The sequence below is a fragment of the Lissotriton vulgaris genome, chromosome 2_1 (genome assembly GCF_964263255.1).
Source record: "Lissotriton vulgaris chromosome 2_1, aLisVul1.2, whole genome shotgun sequence".
NCBI lineage: Eukaryota > Metazoa > Chordata > Amphibia > Caudata > Salamandridae > Lissotriton > Lissotriton vulgaris.
Genome location: NC_141687.1, coordinates 647,263,325 through 647,283,424, shown reverse-complemented (window position 1 = coordinate 647,283,424; position 20,100 = coordinate 647,263,325). Strand labels below are relative to the sequence as shown.

Below are 20,100 nucleotides of genomic sequence, written 5' to 3'. Positions count from 1 at the left end.
TCAACCTTCTAGAATTGCGGGCCATACGTCTGGCGCTCAAGGCGTTCCTCCCTTCCCTTCGCGGTCGGTCGGTCCAGGTCCTGACGGACAACACAACCGCGATGTGGTACATCAACAAGCAGGGAGGAGTAGGGTCGTGGTGTCTTTGCAAAGAGGCTCTGCGTCTCTGGTCCTGGGTTCAGGACCACCAGATTTGTCTGATGGCGAATCATCTGGCCGGGGTCCTGAACGTACGTGCGGACATTCTCAGTCGGCAGTTCTCTGCCGACCACGAGTGGAGGCTTCAACCGGAGGTTGTTCGCAACATCTTTCAGATGTGGGGAACTCCTCGGGTGGATCTGTTCGCCACTTGCGAGAATGCTCACTGCCCGTCATTCTGCAGTCTCCAGTATCCGATGCAAGGAGCATTGGGGGACGCGTTTCAGTTGAGCTGGGGAGGTCAGCTCCTTTACGCGTTTCCTCCCATACCCTTGATTCCTCGGGTTCTGAGGAAGATTCGCCAAGACCGGGCCCAAGTCATATTGGTCGCCCCGGATTGGCCAAGAAGGGTGTGGTACACAGATCTTCTCCACCTCTCCTCTCACCCGCCTCTCCGTCTCCCTCTCAGGGCAGACCTCCTCTCTCAGATGGAGGGGCAGGTTCTACACCCCCACCTCCAGACATTACACCTTCATGCCTGGAGATTGAACGGGGCAATCGGAATTCTTTCTCTCTCCCTCACGATGTGGTGGATGTCATACTTTCTGCCAGGCGCGACTCCACCAAGTCCATTTATTCGTATAGGTGGTCTAAGTTTGTATCTTGGTGTAGGGAGAGGGATGTTGACCCGTTAAAGGCTCATTTATCTGATATCTTGTTGTTTGCTCTTTCTCTGGTGCGGCAAGGGTTTGCTGTTGCCACTGTTAAAGGTTACCTTTCAGCCTTATCGGCATTTCTCTGTTTGCCGGATCAGCCCTCTCTTTTTAAATAACCTGTGGTATTGAGGTTTTTGAAGGGACTCACTAATAGGTTCCCTCCTTCTCCCTTCATTGTGCCTCATTGGGACTTGAATCTTGTGTTGACCTATCTGATGGGTTCGCCGTTTGAACCCTTACACAAGTGTCCAATGAGGCTTCTTTCTTTTAAGACGGTCTTCTTAGTTGCAATTACCTCGGCAAGGAGGGTAAGTGAGCTTCAAGCTCTTCGTTCCAAGCCCCCGTTTTTGTCCATCCATGCTGAAAGAATGGTTCTCAGGACCAGGGTAAGCATGGGCGAATTTTGCGAATCTCGCGTTCGCGAATTTTGCGGATTTGCGAACTCGCAATCCGCAAAATCCGCGAATTTGCGGATTTTTTTTTTGTGTTCGCCCGTGTTTCTGCCAGTTCGCAAGGGTTTTTACAATTTCGCAATTTGCGAACTTACCTGTCGGGTCGCAAATTTTGCGAACTTGTTGTTTCTACGTGTCCAGCCTGTTTGGGACACTCTTCTTCATCACTGCCACTCTCTGTCACCACTGTCACTCTCTGACTACTCATGCCACCCTCTGGCCCACCCATGCCACCCTCTGTTTCATCACCACACCCTCTGGTTGTCCAGTGTACATTATTTTCGGCAAAGCAAAGCACACCTTCCCTGCCTCAAGTGACCTGAATTAATTTGGGGCTGATTAATGTGTCACAGAATATTTTTTTAGCTGGCACCTGCTTCCTTAGTGCGCCCTGATTAGTGATCTTTTGCACTTGCTAAGTGCTTTCATTGTTGCAAAATTAGTTACAACACCTGCCCTGCCCCAACTGACAATAATGAATTAGGGGCTGATTAATGGATTTGAACTTCCAGCCTGGCTCCTGCTTGTCTCCCTTAGCTGTAATTCAGGACCTTTGTGGCATATGTGTAACTATTCTGAGGTTCAGAGCAGGGTCACATAATAGTTGCAACTGCCAACTGAACTCTGGAGGGGCCCCTCAGGAAGCACTACAGGAAATAGCTACTAATGATGAGCCTGAACTTTTGAACCTGGTAAGTAGTTTCAGTTTTGCTAAGATCGTATTTCTGCAATTTAGCACTTATTCGCGGGGAAGCCGCAAACTCACGCGAACAGTGCGAGCAGTGCGAGCAAAATCCGCTGCTCGCGGATTTGCGGATTTTGCGGGAGATTCGCGAATCTCGCGGATTGCGAATTTCCCGAAAATCCGCAAAATCCGCGAGCGAAACGGATTTTCCGCCCATACCTAGACCAGGGCTGCGTTTCTGCCGAAGGTGGTTACTCCCTTCCACCTAGGTCAATCCATTACCCTTCCTACCTTTTATCCTCCCCCACACCCTTCCAAGGAGGAGGAGAGGCTTCATCGCCTGGACCCGAAGAGAGCGGTTAGTTTCTATCTTGATAGGACTAAAGACTATCGAATAGACGATCAGCTCTTCGTGGGTTTTGCTGGCTGCAAGAAGGGCAGATCGGTGCACAAGCGCACACTTTCCAGATGGATTATTCTCTGCATCAAGATTTGCTACTCTCTGGCGGGTAAGGACCCTCCTGAGGGTATTAGAGCTCATTCAACTAGAGCGAAGTCTGCTACTTCTGCATTGTCTAGAGGTGTTCCTGTTGAGGACATTTGCAGGGCCGCGACTTGGGCCTCCCTCCACACTTTTGCGAAGCACTACTGCTTGGATGCTGAGGTGAGGAGGGACGGCCACTTCGCGTGCTCTGTTCTCCAAGATTTCCTGGTGTAGCAGAGTGGACACCCTCCTCCGGGAGTGGGGACTGCTGTGGGACTCTATTCACAAGGTGAGGAATCCACACGGCAGATGTATCTATCAGAAGAACAAGTTACTTACCTTCGGTAACGCTTTTTCTAGTAGATACAATATCTGCCTGTGGATTCCTCACTGACCCACCCGCCTCCCCGTTGTCCACTCTGCTATACCTGGGTTTATGTGCAAATGTAATTATGGTTTTGTATATCTGATTATGTATAGTTTTGCACTTTAATTGCTTTTGATTTGCATGTACTGTGTACATTGTGTGTATATATATATATATATATGTATATGTACTCGTTGGTCCGTCCGGGTGCCTCGAAGGCACGGAAAAAAGGGCGGAACTGACGTCATCACGCCGACGTGGGCCTTATATGGAGTCGGTGACGTCAGATGGAGTCGCGCGCGATACCGTGCTCCTATGACGTCGTCCACGCCGGCGTGCTACGAAGAATTTTCCGAACGTTGCTGGCGCAAGGGGGATATTCACAAGGTGAGGAATCCACAGGCAGATATTGTTTCTACCAGAAAAAGCGTTACCGAAGGTAAGTAACTTGTTCTTTAGGGCCAGATGTAGGTAATGAAGATTTACCGATTCTAAAATACCGAATTTTACCGATTCGGTATTTTAGAATCGGTAAATGGGATGTAGGTATGTATTCGGTAAGTATTACCGATTCGGTAATTACCGAATTGGTAATTCCTATTCATTCCTATGGGCCTGAAGGCCCATAGGAATGAATGTGAATTACCGAATCAGTAAATACCCATTCGATAAAAGGGGGAACACATTGAAGGGTGGAAGGGTGTCACTTCGACACCCTGTTGCACCCCATAATCGTGCTTGTGTGCACATGTGACACACATACATGCCCTAAGGGCATGTATGTCTGCCACATGGCAGAGTTGAAAATGCACAGATTTGCATTTTCAAAGGCATTCGGTATTTACCACCAACTTATAGTTGGTTGTAAATAACAAATCCTTAAAGCACATAAGCACTCTTAAATGTGCGTCCTACATGCCATTTACTGATTCGGTAAATACCGAATCAATAAATAATGATTCGGTAAATACGGAATCAATAAATACCGATTTGGTATTTACCAAATCATCACCTACATAGCAAATGGCTTAATACCGGTCGGTAAGCCTGAAATTGACCGAATTTCTGGTTTACCGACCGGTAATGAGCCCCCTACATCGGGCTCTTACTGCCAGCATTGATTGAACGTTAACTTTAAGACTTTGGTGGGGACATTCCTGTTACACTGCCAAGATAATATATAATTTGGAAGACAAAACCGGTAGCATCTGAACCCCAGATCTGCGCTGAAAGGCATGGGTAAAAAGGAACAAATGTCAGCGTGCAGGGGTTCTGCCTATATCTGACTCCATGTTGTCATGTCTGACGTGGTCCAGAGCTGGTATTGAAACAGATAATGCCACATAACGGCACAGATTCGCTAACGCAAGTATTTTACAGCGAAAATCTGGCACATGTGTGAATTCCATTAGCTAGGAATTTGTGGCTAGAGTATTCATCTGAAAGGTAGTTACCACCCACGGTAAGTGTTTCACCCCTTAAGGCTCTACAAGAAACGTTATTTTAAGGTCTGTACCTTTTTCATTGACTTGTATTGCTAACTGTGTTGAATAACTTTTTACCTGTCCGGGTTTTGATTCTCTTCATTGCTCTATATTACTCGTGGTAATTTGCAACACTTCCAATTCTGTCTGACACCAAAAGCTTCATAATGTTTAATCATTTCAGTCACAAACAAAAGTAAATTCCACAGCTTTGTGGTTCAAGCTGCTAGATGATTATTTTAGCTATCTATTGCGTAAACATCATGGTCCATGCTTGTGTGAATTGTATGCATTTAAGAATTTGAATTTTCAAATGAATGGGCTTTAGAACATTCACTGACTGTCGCTCTTTTTTAAAATAACAGATCCTGTTTTTGCCACTACAGAACAGAACCTGGCGATAGACTCTACATTACCCAAGGAACCATGTGTAACATTGAAGTTTGACTTTTACTTTGAGTCACTTTCCATCATTCTTTACAACAATGACACCACTCAGGTATGTTTCCCGTTCTGGTAATACTTTTAATGTTCTTGATTATTTTATTGTCAATACTATTAGGAAGAAACTCTGTATTTTTAATTATTCAAACACATCTTTATAGTACAACCTAACAGTTAACATATAGTGACTGGTATTGCCTTGGCAGATAAAAGGGGGTTTGTCAAAGAGTAAATGTGTGAGACTAGTGCTTCACAATGTGAGAAATTGCTGCAATACAAATATCCAAAGTAATTCTAAGAAATAAGCGTTTGTCTACTATATCTGATAGAAACAACTAGTTGCAGAATGCTTAACTTTTGAATTCTGCCCAGACACCAGTCTGGATCCAGAAATGTTTCAGTAGTTCCTCTGTGCGCCGAGGGACAGCATTGTACGGCTCCGTGATGTTAGTTGTTGCATCCTTTCGGCTCACTTCGCCGATCTTCCTCTCGGGCCCGAGGTCATTCCTGGGAGCGCCACTCTTCACCCAGTGGGCAACAGCAACTTTCTCAGTCTCCATGGGCATCACACGGTGAGCGGCATCACAAGAAGTTGAAGGTCCAAACATCTATGGCGTCTTCGACTCGTGATGTGAGTGTTTCTCGGCCTCGTGCTGAGACTCCTGCCCTGATGTTGCTCTCGAGTCTCCCTGTTTTCCCTGGAGCCGGAGCGACCTCGAAGCAGATGCAAGAGTACTATAAAGCTCACCATCTGCCCTTTGGGCCCTCATCTCCCTCTGGAGCGCCAGCGGGCCCCAAGAAGGTCGTAGGCGCTGTAACTGCATCGTTGCCAGCAGGTTCGCACTAGGAGGCAGGTCCAGCCTTGGCTGAGGTGCCGGTGCACGGTCCTTCGGGCCACCAAGGGCGCTAGACTCCAGTGCAACGCCGGTCATTTCAGTGCCTGTTATAGCGGTACCGATCTAGAGTTGGTGTGGAGCCAGCTTCACCGTTACTCCAGATACCAATGCAGACAGCGGCTGAAGTCTCTCCTCCTTCCCAGTTGGACGTTGGCGCGGCATAGCCTCAATGCCGTTCGACGTTGCCTCGATCCCGTTCGTTGTCGTTTATGAAGCTGTATGTTGCACCAGTCATTTATGTAGAGGATCCTCAAGACCTATTTGGGGAAGGTTGTGAGGAGATGACCTCCTTGGAGCAGCCAGTGGCCCCTTCTGGGTTGGACAGTTGAATTGCACAGCTGGGTGAAGCAAGCGGGCTAGATTTGTCCCCCGCTTCCTCCCTTTTGTCACCTCCCGGCCTTGCCTCGGAATCCAGTTCCACTTTGGCAGAGATCTTGAGGAGAGTGGATGATACCCTCAAAAACAGATTTTTTTTTTTCCTCAACAAGTTTGGCTTTACACTCCACTAATACGGATTGCATCCTCCCACGCTTTCTCCATAACCTATGGGCGTCTTTGAGTCAATTTTTACCCTTCTTCCCCGAGGCTAAGAGGGATGAGTTGCATCAGTTGGTCTCAGATGGCCGTCAAGCAGCCAAACTGCTCATCAAATGTGGAATGGATTCCACTGATTCCATTGGATTGAGCCATGGCGTCTGCTGTGGCATCGCAACGACACGCTTTGCTCCGGACATCTGGATTTTTGGAAGCAGTCTAGTCAGTCTTGATTGCCATGCCATTTGATGGGACTCACCTTTTTGGAGCCCAAGTGGATGCGGCCCCCGCGTAGGTTTAGGGCTTGTTGGGGAGGGTCAGACCATTAGCCTGTCTCCTCCATCCTTTTTCAGTTTTGTGGAAGGGGGTCCCCCTCTTTTTTCTGCTGACTTTCCTCCTTTGCACCTGTGTTAACTCCGTCTGTATGGTTTTCACCACCTATTCTATTGCTGGTGTTATGGCTTGATCAGCTGGTCCTTGCAAACACTCTTTGTTGTGGGAGCTGAGCGCTGGTACCATGCCTTTTTCATGTCTTTTGCTTCCCTTTTTAAACAGCCACATTCGTGGATCTGTAAGTTAGGTAAAGGTTTATTTCCTGCTCACGCTGTTTTTGTGCTTTGGGTGTTGAGGTATTAAGCACTTTTTCTTTCTTATTGAGAGAGCGTTTGCCTCTGGTTTCTGATCTCCGGATGTTATTTGCAGCTGCATAGCTGTTTTGTTCTTTTATTTTACCCTGATGAGGAGCTTAGTCTCAAGAGTTCATACCTTTTATGGTATACACCTTACTCTATGTGGTACTCAGGGTACCACCAGCTGGAACTGGCGCCAGAAAGTTACTATAGAACAACCTTTTTGATACACATGGGTCTCCAACGGTACACATGGCTTAGGCAGGGTCTCCCCTGCCACAGAGGTGTTTCAAAATGCCCTCAAAGAGACCCTCTCAGGACTGGTCGGAGTGATAAATCTAAGTGATGACATCCTGATATACTTCGAGAGCATGGAGGAGCATGGGCGTACGCAAACACAACCTCAGCATAATCTCCTACGCCGACGACACCCAGCTGATCCTCTCCCTGACCAACGACCCCGCCGCCGCCAGAGCCAACCTTCACGAAGGGATGAAAGAGGTAGCCGAATGGATGACGACCAGCCGCCTGAAACTGAACTCGGACAAGACGGAGGTCCTCATCCTGGGCTCCTCACCCTCCGCCTGGGACGACTCCTGGTGGCCTCCCGCCCTGGGCACCGCACCCAAACCGACAGACCATGCACGCAACCTGGGCTTCATCCTGGACTCCTCCCTCTCCATGACCAGGCAAGTCAACAACGTCTCCTCGGCGTGCTTCAACATCCTACGCATGCTACGGAAGATCTTCTGGTGGATCCCCACCGAGACCAGGAAGACCGTCACCCAGGCCCTCGTCACCAGCGGACTGGACTACGGCAACGCCCTCTACCCCGGTACCACCGCCAAGCTCCAGAAGAGACTCCAGCGGATCCAGAACGCCTCAGCCAGACTCATCCTCGACATCCCTCGAACCAGCCACATCTCCGGACATCTGAGAGACCTTCACTGGCTCCCCGTCAACAAAAGAATCACCTTCCGCCTCCTCACCCACGCACACAAAGCCCTACACGACCAAGGACCGAGCTACCTCAACAGCCGAGTCAACTTCTACGCTCCCAAACGACACCTCCGATCAGCCAACCACGCCCTCGCCGCCGTCCCCCGCATCCGTAGAGCGACTACTGGAGGAAGGTCCTTCTCCTACCTGGCCACCAAGACCTGGAACTCCCTCCCTCCCGACCTGCGCCTGACCCAGGACCACCTCTCCTTCAGGAAGAAGCTGAAGACCTGGCTGTTCGAGCATTAGAGGCATTCCCCCCCCCCCCCCTCCAGCGCCTTGAGACCCTACGGGTATGTAGCGCGCTCTATAAATGTCACTGATTGATTGATTGATTGAACACCACATCCGGTTGAAAGCGACCCTACAAAGGCTGGCGGACTGTAGGCTCACCCTGCACAAGAGGAAATGTGCATTCTATCTGATAGAGAGAGCATTCTCTTTGCCATAGCATCTCTGCGCACTGGGGGGGCGGTACCACATACCTCTGCCCTGCCGTTGTCTGCGGGCGTGACATCAGCAGGGTCACATAAGCCCCACCCCGGCACGCCAACGTCAGGTTTTTTTCTTTCCCGCGTGCAACTTGGATCCGGATTGTGTACTGGCCTGTCTTCAGGCCTTCTCTATCTGAAAGAAACAGGTTAGTATTAGATTCCTTACCTTAGAATATCCCCAGGTGTCAGACTGGATCCGGAAACTTTTGTGTAGCAGTACCCTTGCGCGTCGTTAGGCGTCGTCTGCGGCTCCGCGTCCGTCGTCGGTGCCGGGATGACGCCGCCAGAGTACTTAGACACCGCCCTCGTGCTCTGACGTCAGTTCTTCTTTTTTACGCGCCAGCAAGTGCCGGTCCGGAAAAAGTGGTACCCTTAGATAATTTTTGACAAAAATTTTTCCATCATTTTTTATTTTTCTTCGAAGTCGAACGACTCCGACGGTGCCGGTAGGGATGCCCGGGTTCAAGCCCTGCGTCGACTGCAACCGACTGATGTCTGTTACCGACCCCCCATCGCCGGTGTCTACATTGCCTGGGGCTCGACCACGATGACAAGTCTTGCCCCGACTGCCGGGCCTTGACGTCGAAGGCTAGGCGGGAGTGCTCCCGCAAGCGCCTTGAGCTCCGGCAGTCGGACCCGCGCCGTTCGAGGTCCCGGTCCGGAAGGAGGTCGAGGGACGGGCCGCAGGGCCAGAGTCATCACAGCTCCGGGAGTCGACACCACTCTCCATGCTCCAAGTCCTCAGGTAAGAGGCCCAAGAAGTTGAAGAAGCAACTTTGCTCTTCTGACTCCCCCCGACTCGGCCGGGGGTTTGGGCGACACCGCCCACGCTGCTCAGCCGGAGCCGCAGGCGTCACAGCCAGCTCCATACTGGCAGTCCCTGGGCAGAACGTGACGTCGGAGGAGATCGATGCCTTCCTCACGGCCATGAGGTCGCTCACTCCTCCGTCGGGTTCTGCTGCGCCTTCGGGCCCCGCGGTCCCGACTGGGAGCCCAAGCGGGCCTGGTGTTAAGGCCCCGGCGCCGTCGGGTGCTTCGGTCCCGGCGCCGTCCACCGACTTCGGTCCCGGCGCTGCAGGGCCCCGCTGGATCCAGTTCCGGATCCGGATCGGCGCCGCTCGACCTTACAACCTCGCCGGCCCCGGCCCCTAGGATGTCGCCCCCGACGCCGTCCCCGAACAACGTCGTCCCCGGCCCCCCCTCGACCCGGTTCCGATGCCGGAGCGGCGCCGCTCGACGCCGCATTCGACATCGAGAGAAGACTTTTTCTTCTATGATCCGGCCCCATCATTTGACCCTGAGTACCAGGAGATGGGTGGCGAGGCGGAATGGGAGGGGTCTGAGGACCCTCTGGCACGTGAGTGCCAGTCTTATCAGGACTGGGCAGGTGAGCTAGGGGATGCCAGTTGTTTGGACACTTCGCCAGAGACTGTTTTTTTCTCCCCTCCTACCTTGGCTTCGGAGGAGGGGGCTGCCTATAGTGTGGTGTTGACACAGGCGGGCGGCAAAGGTCTTATCCCTTGAACTCCCCATCGCGGCTGTGAGGACTAACCTCCTCACTGATGTCCTTAACCCGCAAGCAAGCTCTTCGGAGCCTTTGTTGCCGTTTAATGAGGCCTTGTCTGACGTTCTTCTGGGCACCTGGTCCAGGCCCACTACAGGTTCCCCTGTAGATAGGAACGTTGCCAGACGCAGGCTCCGGGCAAACCTTGCTTCCACCTATCCCACTCCCGAGAGCCTGGTCATACAGGCCTCTAACTGCCAGACCGCATTCCCGACTGCTCCCCCCGATCGGGAATCCAAGAGGTACGGACAGTATGGTAAGAAGATGTTCTCCTCACTGAGTTTGGGGTTGCAGTCAATTAAAACCGTGTGCCTCTTGGGCCGTTATTCCCTCTCTCTGTGGGACACGGTCGCGGACGTGCTGCCACAATGTCCAGAGGAGGCCCGAACTAAATTCGCCCAAGCCCTTGCGGAGGGTCGAGATACGGCACGGTATTCCATCCGGTGTGGGCTGGATACAACCGACTCGCTAGGTAGAGCGATGGCAACGACGATGGCGATTCGTCGCTCCTCCTGGCTGAGGTCCACCAACTTTTCCGCCAACTTTGATGGCGGTCGCCTCTTTGGCGACAAGGCAGACAGTGTGCTTGAGCGCTTTAAGGACTCCAGGACTACGCCAAGTCCTTGGGCCTGTCGGCCCAGCGCCAGCAAACTGCTGCCTTTCGCTCCTTTCCTGGCCAAGGAAGGGGCGCCCCCAAACGTCCTGCCAGCCACGGGCCGCAGACTAACATCCAGCCCGGAGGCAGACGTGGTAACCGCCGTGGCGGTGCCCAGGGACAACGGCGAGGCCAGTCCACATCCACCCCCGCAGCATCCGCCTCAAAGCCCTCCTAGTCAGAGCTTTCAGGCCCACGTGATGCCAGTGGGGGGCAGGGTTCGCCATCACCTCCTCCACTGGCGCGACATCACTTCGGACAGGTGGGTGCTGCAAATCAACCGAAGGGGCTACTCTCTCCCCTTCGAGGCGACCTCTCCAGCCATGCCACTGCAGTACCACCGCGTGTCAGGGGATCACTTGAATCTTCTACGAGAGGAAGTTACGGCCCTCTTGGCCAAGGGGGCCATAGAGCGTGTTCCTGGGCCAGAAATAGGGTGTGGTTGTCACTCCCACTACTTTCTGGTTCCCAAGAAGGGCAAAGTGGGCCTACGCCCTATCTTGGACCTGCGGAACGTCAACGGCTTCTCCCGGAAGGAGAAGTTCAAGATGCTGACACTGGCCCAGGTCTTAGCTGCCCTGGACCCGGGATACCGGATGGCAGCGTTGGACTTGCAGGGCGCCTATTTTCACATCACCATCCTGCCGGCCCACCAGTGCTATCTGCGGTTCATGGTAGGCCACGAGCACTTTCAGTTTACCGTGCTCCCCTTTGGCCTTACCAGCGCCCCACGGGTGTTCACGAAAGTGATGGCGGTGGTCGCGGCTCATCTGCGCAGGTTAGGGGTTTCAGTCTTCCCCTACCTCGATGACTGGTTGTTGAAGGCGGGCTTGCCCCAGACAGTCGTCAGCCACCTCCAGACTACGGCCGACCTCCTGCACCTGCTGGGGTTCTCCATCAATGTGCCGAAGTCACACCTGTGTCCCTCTCAGAAGCTCCTCTTCATCGGAGTGGTTCTAGACTCTGTGCAGTTTCGGGTTTATCCTCCCAAACAGCGGGTTCGGGATATTTAGGCTCTGATTTCGATCTTTCAGCCGTTATCCCGAATCTCGGTCAGGTTGGCGATGCGGCTACTGGGGCTGATGGTCTCCAGCATCCTTCTGGTGCATCACGCCAGGTGGTAGATGCGGGCTCTGCAGTGGGACCTGAACTTTCAGTGGGCCCAGCATCAGGGCAACTTGTCCGACCATGTCTTGATCTCGGAGGGCACTGCAAGACAGTTGCAGTGGTGGCTCACGGACCGCGATTGGGTCAGCGGCAGATCCCTCTCCCTACCCCAACCGGAGCACGTAGTTGTGACGGACACGTCCCTCCAGGGCTGGGGGGTACACATGGGAGAGGCGGAGATCAGAGGCCTGTGGTCTCCGGTGGAGTCCCGGCTCCACATCCACCTTCTGGAGCTGCGGGCGATCCGGCTTGCACTTAAGGCATTCCTCCCCTCTGTCCGGGGAAGTGTAGTGCAGGTGTTCACGGACAACAGCACCGCCATGTCGTACTGCAACAAACAGGGCGGGGTGGGGTCGTGGATCCCATGCCAGGAGGCTCTGCGCCTCTGGCAGTGGCTGGAACATCAGGGCGTGACCCTGGTGGTTCAACACCTGGCAGGTTCTCTGAGCGTAAGGGGCGGACGAACTCAGCCGTCTGTGCATGATGGATCACGAATGGCGTCTGAACTCGGACGTGGCGCAAGACCCGTTTCAGCAGTGGGGAGAGCCTTGGTTAGATCTATTGGCCACAGAAGAGAACGTGCAATGTCATCAGTTCTGTGCGTTGGAATTTCCAAGGCGGCACTCGCTCTGAGACGCTTTTCGTCGCGAGTGAAGTTGCGGTCTGTTGTACGCCTTTCCGCCTATACCACTTCTGCCCAGAGTGCCGAAGAAGATCAGGCGCGACCGGGCACAAGTCATCCTTGTGGCTCCGGACTGGGCACGAAGATACTGGTATCCCGAGCTACTCAGCATGTCTGGCGATCCCCCAATTCGTCTGCCTCTTGAGGAGGACCTTCTGTCGCAGCAGCAGGGGACGGTCCTCCACCCGAACCTGTCCAGTCTCCACTTACATGCCTGGGGATATAGCGGCGGCAGTTGAGGCCATTTGACTTGCCTTCTGAAGTCTGTAACGTGATTCTGGCAGCCAGGCGTCCCTCCACAAAATAGGTATACACCTGCAGATGGAACACATTTCTGGCATGGTGCACAACAAAGGCTGTGTATCCCCTTTCTGCCCCTCTTTCAGAGGTTCCCCTCTTTCTTCTTTCTCTTGCCCAGCAGGGCTCTGCTCTGGGCACTCTAAAGGGCTACCTCTCTGCCATTTCCACCTTGTTAAGGCTCCCTGATCAGCCCTCTTTGTTCAAGTCCCCAGGTGTAAATAGGTTTTTGAAGGGCATCACTCCTATGTTCCCTCCTGTTCCTTCGTGATGTGATGCCTCAGTGGGACTTGAACCTTGTTCTGACTGTTATGATGTGCGCTCTCTTCGAGCCACTTCATAACTGTCCTCTTCGCCTCCTTACTCTTAAGACTGCATTTCTGGTTGCCATCTCCTCTGCCAGGAGAGTGAGTGAGCTTCAGGCCCTTTCCTCTAAACTTTCCTTTCTGGCCATCTGGACAAAGTTGTGTTGCGGACACGACCCTCTTTCCTGCCCAAAGTAGTCACAGCCTTTCCCATCAGGCAGTCCATCACCTTGCCCACCTTCTTTCGCCTCTGCATCCATCGAAACAGGAAGAGAGGCTCCACTGTCTGGACCCAAAATGTGCGCTTTCATTCTATCTGTATCGCACACACCAGTTCCAGGTGGATGACCAACTCTTTGTTGGTTACGTGGGCACTAAGAAGGGATGGGCCGTGCACAAACGGACCATTTTTCGATGGGTCGTCAAGGCTTGTTACTCTCTGGCTAGAAAGGAGCCTCCTGTGGGGCCAAGTGCCCATTCCACTCGGGCCACGGCGTATACTACTTCCCTGGGTCGGGGAGTCCCCTTGCAGGACATCTGTGAGGCAGCTACGTGGGCCTCGCTGCACACATTCGCAAGACTGCCTGGACTGCCAAGGACGAAGAGATGGCTTTTTCGTCTGTTCCGTTCTCCTGGTCTTTCTGGTGTGATCATTGGTTCGCAGACCCACCACCGGGGCTGGTATTGCTGGGGTATCTATTCTAAGGTAAGGAATCAAATACTAACCTATTTCTTTCAGATGCACAAGTTACTTACCTTCGGTAACGAAATATCTGTAAGAAACAGTAGTTAGTATTAGATTCCTTACCGTCCCACCCACCCTCCCCGTTCTACGAACCGATATCTAGGGTTAAGGTCATCTCCTTACAGGCCCTAGTTTCATGGCACCAGTGTTGGTTTTTATCATGGCTCTGGGTTTCTGGCGCAGAAAAGCTGTGTATAAGAACTGACGTCAGGGCGAGGGCGGCGTCTAAGTACTCCAGCGACGTCATCCCGGCACCAACGACACCATAGACAGAGGGTACTGCTACGCAAAAGTTTCCGGATCCAGTCTGACGCCTGGGGATATTCTAAGGTAAGGAATCTAATACCAACTACTGTTTCTTACAGATATATCGTTACCGAAGGTAAGTATTTTGTGCTTCACGCTTTGTGTGGTGGAACAGGTGGCAAATGCCTTCGGGCACCAAGACATGTACCTCTTGTGCACGTCAGATGTCGGCGACAGACGCTCACCCAATTTGTATGTGGTGTTTGGGAGAGTACCATGATTCGACGAACTGCGATGCCTGTCAGCACCTCAAATGAAGTCACGGCGGGAGCGCCGGATGAAATTGCTGTCAGCCCGCTTGTCCAGGTCGGTGTCGTCCCAGCGTCTGTCCCCTACCTCGGAAGCCAGGATCCGCCTATTCCGACTACGACTTCGCCATGTCTCCAAGGGTATCGCTCACCCACTGGTACGTTCTGCAGCTTGTCTCCAAGGCCCTGTCCTCATTTGGCGGAGGATGCGGGCTCCCCTCGCCTATCGCCACCCTACCCGCCGTTTCCTGGCGTCAGGGCAACTAGGGCCCAAATGACAGCCTACACTGTGGCTCTGCAGGCTTCTTTGGCCCCTCCTCTACCTCCTGAGACGTCCGCTGATCCCTTGCCTCGTGCGGGGCCTTCCGCGGATTTGCCGGCGGCTTTAGCCCCGGCACCGAAGGGTTCGGCCGCAGGTTGTAGGAGGGTGGTGTCATCAAGGTGCAGTCCTTCTGGGCTCCCCTCTTCGACACACGGGGTCCCTGCCTGGCCACAAATCCCCACTGGGGTGTGGTGTCACAGGAAGTCACCGGGACTCAGGACTTGTCCCCGAGTTCCCCTCTGACCTCTGTGCGGATTGCTGCCTGGCCAGAGGCCGAGCGGGTGCCTTTTCCACGCCGAAGGCTTTCCTTCCCGGCCCTGGTGGTGCCGCGGGTGGAAGCTGGGGCCTGGGGTGCTTTCCAGAGAACCTCTCGGTCCTCTACGCGGGCAGTTGCCCCGCGTGAGGTCGAGCTGGTGCCTCCTCGGCACAGTTTCTTAGTCGATCCAGCTCCCACCCGCCCCATTCTCCGAGGGAGGACATGGTGGTGGAGATCGACTCAGCGCCTCCAATGTTCACTCTGGCATGGATCGACATCTAGCCGGCGTCTGGTTCAGATTCCACGGCGCCGTGCCGGCGTCAAGTCCTTGATTCACCTCTGGAGGTTCCTTCCTCTCCAGAAGTTTGTCATCTCCTGGTCTCTTCCTCGCCGTAGACAGGACGCTGCATAGTTGCTTTTTCACCAGCGTCTTCCAGGGATGGCTCCTCGCCATCCCCGCAGCCTCAATCCTCGGACCCTCTTTTCCGCAACTCGCTGTTGGTTCCTCCACCGGCTTCCTGGCCTTCACTGGGGGGTCCCTCAGGTTCCCCACTCGATCATGGATCCTCACCATTCGGGGGCTGGCCGCTTCCCCCTATTGCTGGACTTGGGGATGAACGGCTCAGTTTGCAGCCGTCGCCCACGGATGAATTACTTTCTCCCCTACGGCGCAATACAGAGGCCAGTGTTGCCTTTGTTCGGGCTAATTACGTGGCTGCTGGCATTTTGAGAATGGGTGACCCTGTCACCCCATTCCCTATGGATAATCTCTTGAAAGTTCTCCACTAGGGCTCTGGTGGACGGGAGCTGTTCCTTCCTTTTTAAGCGTCGCTACACAACTCTCTTCTGGGGGCTTGGGGGCGTCCTGCCACGGGTGATCTGGTGCCTCAGCCGCTCCTGCATCGCCACCGTCCTGGTCTGCATGACCCAGCCTGCCTTTCCTTCCACCCTTCTATTCAGGGCTCTCTTCTGCTGACTGCTTTTCCGTCCTTGCCTGTGGTGTGGTTTCCTCCATCTAGGGAGGCCCAGTGGTTGGATTCATGGGGCGTAACATCTTCGCTTCATCCAGTGCTGCTTTGCGGGCGCTCAACACTCTTTGTGTGGGCCAGGCCTACCTCCAGCCTATGGGATTCTGTGGAGTCCCTTCTGTCTCACGTGTCCCACAAAGGTGCCCATGCTGATCTGGGGCACCATGTGTTAGATGGTCGGGAATTGGCCGCGTTTATTCTTCGTGTGGCTCTAGATGTTGCTGATGCTGTCGGCCGTGCTTGGGGCAGTTCTGTGGCTTTCCGTAGCCATGCTTGGCTGCAGGATGCTGTTTTTCCTGAGAATATTAGGGAGCGTCTGGTTGACCTGCCCTGTGATGGGGTCCTTTTGTTTAACACACATGCGGACTCCGCCATTCAGCGTCTCCTTGCGGGGCTCAGTCCTCCTTCCCCTCCGTAGGCTGGCTTGTTGATCCTCGGGGGCTTGATGGGAGGCGTTATTCCACCTGCTTCCTTGAATCTGGTGTTTTGAGTGGCCGTTGTATGTTCTGTGTGGTTTGACGTGCCTTCAGGGTCCCTTTGTTGTCCCCTCTTTTCTGTTGGCTGCTGGTTCAGCCCTTTTGGCAAGTGTGTATTTTTTGGCTGATTGCTAAGCCGTCTGTGGTTCCTACCGTAGGTCTTATGTTCTTGTTCTCTGATGCTGGATTTTTTCCCTAAGAGTGGTTCCCATGTTTTCTTTGGGACGTTTCATAACCTAGGTGGGGTACTTGTAGCTATTGTATAGCTCTGTCCTACGCTGGAAAGGTGGACTCCCTTTTGCGGGTTCCCTGCCTTTCCTGGCGTCGCTGTAAACTGCTTGTGCGGTTTCTTTGATCTTTGGGCATAGCTTGCGCTACTCCAAGTTTTGTCTTTCTCAGTATCCGCTGCATCGCTGGACCAGCTTTGGCATGCCGTCTGCTGCGTTGTACTGTGGTGTTTCTGCCCTTTTTTGTCTGGTGTTTCGGCCTGGTTCTTTGCCTGGTTTTCCAGGGGGATAGGATTTCCTGGTATTTTCCTGTGTTCTGGTTGATGACTTATTCCGTCCTTTGTATTTCTCCTCTTCTCTTCTGGCTGGTCCCACTTTTTTTAGTCGGTCAGTTTATGTCTAGAACGGTCTCCCTTTAGGGGTTGTTCTGGATTTCCCTGGTCTTTGCCTTCGCCTTGCGCTCTGCTTGGTCTGGGCGTTCGGCTTCATGACACTTGCCAGCTGCTGGCTGCGTACGCCTGCTCTTTCTGGTCTGCAGCCGGGGGCTTTGGCATGTACTCTTTTGCTCCTGCCTCTTGTTCTGCTGAAGCCTTGCAAGACTACGTCTTTTTTCTCACGCCTGCCTTCTTGGCTGTGGAGACATTCCTGCCTTGTCCGCCGACTCGAGGCTGAGGCCGGTTCAGCTGTGTGTTCTCCTGTCGAGGGCTTTGCCTCCATTTCTACCTCTTCTCCTTGGAGTTTGGGGTGCTTCCTTTCTTCCTCAGTACACCCTTGTCATTGTCTGTCCCTCTGGGGCTTTGTGGTGGATGTCCCTGGTACCTTGGATGGGCTTGTGTTATCCTGGCCTCCCTTCACCTCGTCCTTGCTTCCTTCTGCTTGGTGGGGCTGGACCGTCCTTCTTGCTAGACAGAATAATGTATTTCTTGCAATAGGTGGAAGATGCAAAATAATCAAGATTATTTTTTTTCTGAAACTTTTATATTTCTTTAGAGCTATTTCCTTAGAATTTTCAAATCATTGGTTGAAGATATTTGATAGTATATTTACAAGGTTGCTTTGCGCTTACTCCAAACCTAGAAGGGCACTGACATATCTTTTGCTTTCAAAAGCGTAGGGTGGGTGGGCTTTGCTAAATCTCAAGCTGTATTATTGGGCTACCATGTTGCAGTACAGCACTATTCTATTTCGAAAGCTACCTACTAGCGAGGTGCAAGAATTTATACCCCCACATATAAGTTGTTAATTGGCAGGGAAACCTCGGGCTGCTTGAGGAGGCAGTTTGAGCTTAGCTATTATAAAAAAGTGTGATTCAATTCTGGGTGCTTATAAGGTATGTGCATCGGTTCGCAGACTGATGGGATTAGGTAGGTTGAACTTCTGTACGCCTTTCCAGGATAATTGGAACCTACCAGAGATCTTAAGGGACCAGTGCAAACAAAGGTGGATTAAAGCAGGGCAGTGTAGAATAGGTGTATTGTATTCTCCCATCTGCATTGTAGCATTCGATCTTAAAAAAGAGTTTGGTAGGAGTCAAAGGGAATTCTTTAAGTATCTTCAAATAAGAGGTTATCTACAACGTAATGCGAGCGGTCCTGCAGCTTTTTTCAGTAATGAATTGATAGAGAAATTATTTGTGCAGAGTAAAAGTAGTATTAGGACATTATATCATCTGTTGAACTACGAAACAAAAGATGACCTTGGAAAGTATTCCCTAAAATGGCTGGAAAAACTGACAATACTGGAAACCAAGTTTTTTGTAGAGCTTTTACATTATCTAAAACTGTTTAAATGTTGGCCAATTTGCAAGCACAGTTTTATAAGACTTGTTTTTTGCTATATTATACTCCATCTAAGATATCAAAATGGGCTGCTGGCAAAGGGACTAGGTGTCCCTGGTGTGCTTTTAGTGCAGACATAGTACATGTGTTTGCTACATGTAGTTCCCTTTTCCCTTTGAAAAACGAAATCACAAGCTTTTTGTACTCGAAACTGGAGCTAAAAGTTTCTTTAACTCCAACTTTGATTCTATTAGGGCTACATGATTCGTGGGACCAACCGAATACATCCGTCTTTCCATCTAATACTGAGATGAAAATGAAATATCGGTCCTTTGTGGAGGCTGAGGATGTTCGGAAGTCAGCCGCTGCCAAGCTAACAAGTGATTATATGGACATTAAGTCATGCTTGGGTGTAGTGACGGTTCCACTGCACCGAAATCTTTATTTTCACTTTCGTATAGGCAAACTATCCCTCAGGTCGTTTTCATCAGGCTGGAAGGGAGAAGGAGGTGGCACTTGTCCTACATGTGACCACCAGAAGGAAAGTATAGCGCATGTTATGTTTACTTGCCCAGGCTACTTATCTCCCAGCACAATTGCTGGCACTGGCACCGATTTGTAGGTCATTAGGCATGGAACTACCAGGACGCCTTCCGCAGGCTTAGATCAGACTCTTCCATGCCAATGGTTATTTCAATTACAACAACAATGTGGGTGCAATGTGGGTGCTATGCAAAAAAGTCCTAAGTCGCTCTCTCCCTTGATGACTTATATTTGGGCGTGTCCCATCTGGACTGTATTGGGGCAATTCTTTTACCATTTAATTTTCAATTATATGTTTCATTTTTATTAGTGCATGTGTATAATTGTATGTATTTAATTATTTTATATGTTTTTAGGTACTATTGGATACGATTTTTAACATTCATCAGTGTGATAAATTGTACTTTTATGGCCCAGGTGGCCGAAAAAAAGGGTTTTGAACTAAACTATTAGGAATTCAAAAAGAAGAAATGGTAGAAGGCGCAGATTACTTTCTCAGTGTCTCAATGGCGATTTTTGAATAACTATCGCCTCCGCATGGTTGGACTCTAACCCTCCATCATTTCAACAATAGATGGCCAGGTTATTATCATTGTATAATCTAGAAAAAGCTCTGTATGCTAGAAAAGGCATCTGGGCGCCTCTAATGAAGTGGCTGAGGTGATCCTTTACCTTTGGTACCTTAGGCGCCCTGGAGGCGGCACATACATGTTTTTACTTTAGCACTATGCACTTTTAATTGCATGAAAACAGGGTCCAATGGATCCGTTGATAAACTGAGACTTAAGATATTTTATTATATAAATCAAATGGTTACCTTTTTGTTATTTATTTGCTATGTATTAAAAGCTGAGAGGTGGTTCTTTGATACACTCGAGCATGTGGGGATGGGAGGGGGGGCAGGGATGTGTTGCATGTATTTATTGAAAATGTGCAATAACAATGGTTAAAAAAAAGAGACAGGATAATGGAATTTTGAAATTCACCTTCTGGGTGCAGGAACAGTTTGTATTTATTAGCATCTTACAACAGGGCAGTCTGTAATCAGCAATTGAGAATATTTAGACTGCAGTAGTCAACTGTAACAGTGTGATTCTTATTTGTGGTGGGTATATAGTTTATCTAATATAAGTCTAAGTGACGTCATGCACTTGTGTAAAAGATGTAATGTATTAAATG

At 51.3% G+C, this 20,100-nt stretch overlaps 1 protein-coding gene across 1 annotated transcript in view; it reads left to right on the top strand.

Moving 5' to 3' along the window:
- The window catches only part of VPS13C (vacuolar protein sorting 13 homolog C), a 2,437,235-nt gene that overhangs the window by 1,242,136 nt on the left and 1,174,999 nt on the right, over window positions 1–20,100 (top strand). The window contains exon 49 of the mRNA XM_086955811.1: window positions 4,692–4,825. Coding sequence (XP_086811937.1) covers window positions 4,692–4,825 — 134 coding nt within the window. The remainder of the gene's footprint in view (window positions 1–4,691; window positions 4,826–20,100) is intronic.